General features: G+C 51.3%; 1 protein-coding gene across 1 annotated transcript; it reads left to right on the plus strand.

The window, feature by feature from the left end:
• The first annotated feature begins 508 nt into the window (after nucleotides 1-508).
• On the plus strand, nucleotides 509-3,180 carry Pabpc1l2a (poly(A) binding protein, cytoplasmic 1-like 2A). Its single transcript, NM_001401124.2, has one exon. It carries the CDS (start codon nucleotides 807-809, stop codon nucleotides 1,494-1,496), a length of 690 nt encoding a protein of 229 aa, NP_001388053.1. The 5' UTR covers nucleotides 509-806; the 3' UTR covers nucleotides 1,497-3,180.
• The last annotated feature ends 1,219 nt before the right edge of the window (nucleotides 3,181-4,399 follow it).

Genomic DNA, 4,399 nt, shown 5'->3' on the forward strand with positions numbered 1-4,399 from the left:
GTGGGCGCCCCAGAGGCTGCGCACTGGTACCCCAGCCCAGGCTCAGCCCGCCCCCGCGCTGCCCGCTCGCAGCCCCGCAGCCCCGCAGCCCCGCAGCAGCCACAGGGGGAACCAAAGAGACAGAAGCCTTCCCAGCTGCCCGGACCACAGACGCCAACACCCCCCGCCCCCAACCCCACGCCGCCCTCCCGCCCGCGCCCCGCACGCCAGCCAGCCCACGACCGAGCGCGGCGGCAGGCTGCGGGCTGCGGGCTGCGGAGACAGACTCGGCTCTGCGCGCTCCCGGCCGGCGCTCGCCACCCGGGCTGACTCGCTCGCTCCCGGCCGCTCGGCCAGAGCGGGGTCCCGGTCCGCAGCCGCCGCGCGAGCCCCCGGCCGGCGTTCCGGCGCCCACCGGCCCTCGCCGCCTCTCCGCCCCCTCAGTTCCCGGGAAGGGAGGTCGCGGCAGCGGCCCGGCGGCAGCGGTGACCGTGGCGTCCGCGGCGACAGTGGCGGCCGAGGTCGCCGCAGCGGAGGCGGCGGCGGCGGCGGCGGCGGAGGCGGCGGCGGCGACCGTGGCGGAGGCCGTGGCGGAGGCCTCCGTGGCGGAGGCGGAAGCGGAGGTGGAGGCTGAGGTGGAGGCCGAGGCGGCGGCGGAGGCCAGCCTGGGGGAGGCGGCGGCGGCGGCGGCCCTGGCCCGGGAAAAGGCAGAGGCCGGCGGCGCGGCGGCGGCGGTGGCAGCCACGGAGGCCAGCCTGGCGGAGGCCAGCCTTGAGGAGGCCAGCCTGGCGGAGGCTGCGGCGTCGCCTTCCTACGGGAGGGTGGATATGGACGAAGAGCTGGCGGCGGCCTTGGCTGCAGAAGAGGAGGAGGCGGCGGCCGGGGGCTCGGACGATGGGAACCCAGACTTTCCCACGGCCTCGCTGTACGTGGGCGACCTGCACCCCGAGGTGACCGAGTCCATGCTGTATGAGAAGTTCAGCCCCGCCGGGCCCATCCTGTCCATCCGCCTGTGCCGGGACAAGGTCACCCGGCGCTCTCTGGGCTACGCATATGTCAACTACCAGCAACCGGTGGACGCCAAGCGGGCCCTGGAGACCATGAACTTTGACGTTATAAATGGCAGGCCAGTGCGCATCATGTGGTCCCAGAGGGACCCGTCGCTCCGCAAGAGCGGGGTGGGCAACGTCTTCATCAAGAACCTGGGCAAGACCATCGACAACAAGGCGCTGTACAACATCTTCTCGGCCTTTGGCAACATCCTGTCCTGCAAGGTGGCCTGTGACGAAAAGGGGCCCAAGGGCTACGGGTTCGTGCACTTCCAGAAGCAGGAGTCGGCCGAGCGGGCCATAGATGCGCTGAATGGCATGTTCCTGAACTACCGCAAGATTTTCGTGGGGAGATTCAAGTCCCACAAGGAGAGGGAGGCCGAAAGGGGAGCCTGGGCCCGCCAGTCCACCAGCGCTGACTTCAAGGATTTCGACGACGACTCGGATGACGAGGCCACCTTCCGATGAAGAAGACATCCCAGGACCCAGCCAGTAGAGCCAAATCTTGGCTCCCACCCCGTTTACAGCCCCCCACCCCCCAACCCACCAGCAGTGTATTGTATTGGGAGTGCAGGTTTCTCTCTCCCCCTTCCCCTTCACCCCTCCCTGCTCACTTTTCCTCTTTCCTTCCCTCCCTCTCTTGCCCTCTCCCTCTCTCTCCCCTCCCCCTCCTTCCCCCACCCCCCTCAGAGCTAGCTAGCTTCCCCATCCCCTCTCTGCTCTCAGCTCCTCTCTTCTTCTGTCCTCTCCTTCCCTCCCTTTCTCCCCAACCCCAGCAAGGGCCCCTTGCTAGAGCATAATCCCACTAATCTGTGCCATTGGAGAGGTTAAAGGCTGCCTCTTCTCCCGGTGGTGGTCGGTCTGTTTCTTAAAAGCGTTTTTTCTGTCTCTTTGTTTACTGCACAGGTGATGCAACTCATGGTAGAAATGTCTGGAGAAGGAGAAGGAAGTCTGATGTGGGAGAAAGAAGCAAGAGTCTAATTGCTTCCCACCATCCTAATACCCAGAGAGAAGCTCTATCTTCTTTGGTGTGCTGTTTTTCCAGGCTCTCTGCTCCCCGCTCTCTCCCTCTCGCCCCAGACCCCACTTCCCTTCTAACATTCTTGTAGAGTGGTTCATGTATGTGGTGTTTCTTAACCTGCTTTTTCCAGCGACTAAAACCAAACAGAAATCAACGCGTTGAACTTCTTTACCATGCTATTCAACAGGCTTATGGACCGTCATCTTCAGTGCCTGCAGAGTGCTCCTGTGTATCCATGGACCTTAACATTTCTGTAATCATTCCTGCATTGTTGGACATTCAGGTGGTGCCTAGTTCTTTCCCTGTGTTTAAAACCAACACTGTGTGCCCTGAGGAGTGAATCCTTCCTTGTCAAGCCAATCTAGGCTAGCATCCTGGATGCTCTCTCCTTAACTGTGGACTTGCAGGATCCACATATAGACGTTTCAAAGACTTTCCCTGTGTGTTGCCAAAAGGCTCCCTTTCATAAGCATTGTACCACTTTGTATTTGTGCCAGCCAGCCAGTGCAGCTAGTAAAAAGAAAAAACAAAACAAAACAACAAAACAAAACAAAACGGTATGCTCATGTCCCCTGCAGTCTCATGGTCCACTGTACCTGACTCAGTCTCTCTCTCTCTCTCTCTCTCTCTCTCTCTCTCTTTCTGTGTGTGTGCGCGCGCGCGCGCGCGTGCGCACGTGCCTGGTCAATCTCGTGAGCTGCAAATGGCATTTTCACTGTTTTGGCTGTTTCACTGGAATTGAATGCTGTTTACCACCCCTTTCCTGCGTTCCTGCTTCCTTCCCTTTTCCCTCTTGCCAGAAAAATAAAACAGCTATGTTGCAGGAAAAAACAAAATTACTAAGCCGATGATTTCACAGAAGAAATGGAATGCTAGAATGCTATCAGCAATCAATCCTAAGGACCCCCATGCCTTCTTGAATTGTATTCATCTCTATGTGCCCAGTGTTTTTCGGTAACCTCTGAGACATATCCTCATTTCTCTAGTATTGTTCTTATACATTGTCATATATGTATATTATAATGTACATACTGTTTTTATATCTGCTTTTCACATGTGTGTGTATGTGTGTATATGCGCAAAGACTCCTGAGCTTCATTTCCTGTCATTAAAGATACTTTTAAAATATTTTCCTTGGCTGTTGGTACTTGATTTATGTCTTGACTCATGTGTATATTGAAGTAGATAGATTGGCCCATAAATGTATACATATTCATGTCTGTCTATATATGTGTTTTGTGTTTGTGTACATTTTATTGACTTCATTTCCATAATCAACCTTAGTGACATTCAAAGTTATTTCCTCAGTAAATGCCTAAAGAATTTTCAAATATTAAAAATACGTGTTAGCTGTCCTGTTGGGCAAGAAAAGTGCATTATTTAATGGCTATACTCAAAGATATCATAAGTTTGCCTCTTTAAGCTGGTCCAGGCCTGCAAGTGTTCCAGATGTAGTATTATTATCATCTTGTGTTTCTGTATATGCTTTATGTTTTAATAGATCTAACCACTTTGTAATTTTATATAATTTCACATTTGTTTTATATAGATTATACATAATATGATTGGAAATATATATTTAATTTTTTTAGTATAATAAGGGGCAGTAAAAAATACCCTACAACATTTCGAATACCACAACTTGCAAATTATGAAATAGATCTCTGGCAATTTGTTTACAATATAACAGACATTGTTTCAATTAAACATATTTTCATTGTCACAGTTCTTTAAGAATCATCTTGTAAATCACTCAATATACTCATGCATTTCAGTTAAAAATTTCATCACTGTGAAAACCCGTCATATCTACAACAAAGTCATCTGAGGATGTGTTTAAAATATTTCTCCATACAAGATTAATTCTTTGAACACTGTCAACTGCATTTTAGCCTAAGTGATATAAATATGTCAAATATTTTGGACTTTTTAAGTTCGTTCCTTAGAAATCCCCCTGTGGCAGCGCAGGAGAGTGTTCAGAGCACTACTCAACCTCAGTCCCTTCAGGTGCTCACTGCACTTCTCCAGGGTTTGTAGAACTAATTCCTTATAGGTTTTTCTTCACAAACCTTCATTTAAAATGGAAACATTTTAGCACAGTGACTCTCAACCTGTGGGTCAAGAACTTTGGGGAGGGTCACATATTAGATATCATGCTGATCAGACATTTACATTCAAATTTAGAAAAGTGGCAAAATTATAATTATGAAATAGCAACAAAATAATTCTATAGTTTGGGGGTCACTACAACGTGAGGAACTGTATTACAGGGGCATTGAGAAGGTTGAGGATCACTGCTCTAGCACATTAAAAGACAGAAGAAAAACTTCATTTTATTTTCTCTACAGGA

Source organism: Rattus norvegicus, chromosome X (genome assembly GCF_021556685.1).
Source record: "Rattus norvegicus strain SHRSP/BbbUtx chromosome X, alternate assembly SHRSP_T2T, whole genome shotgun sequence".
In the NCBI taxonomy this organism is placed as follows: Eukaryota; Metazoa; Chordata; class Mammalia; order Rodentia; family Muridae; genus Rattus; species Rattus norvegicus.

Coding starts and splice junctions, on each gene's coding strand:
- Pabpc1l2a (NM_001401124.2), top strand. CDS start 807: ATGGACGAAGAGCTGGCGGCGGCCTTGGCTGCAGAAGAGGAGGAGGCG.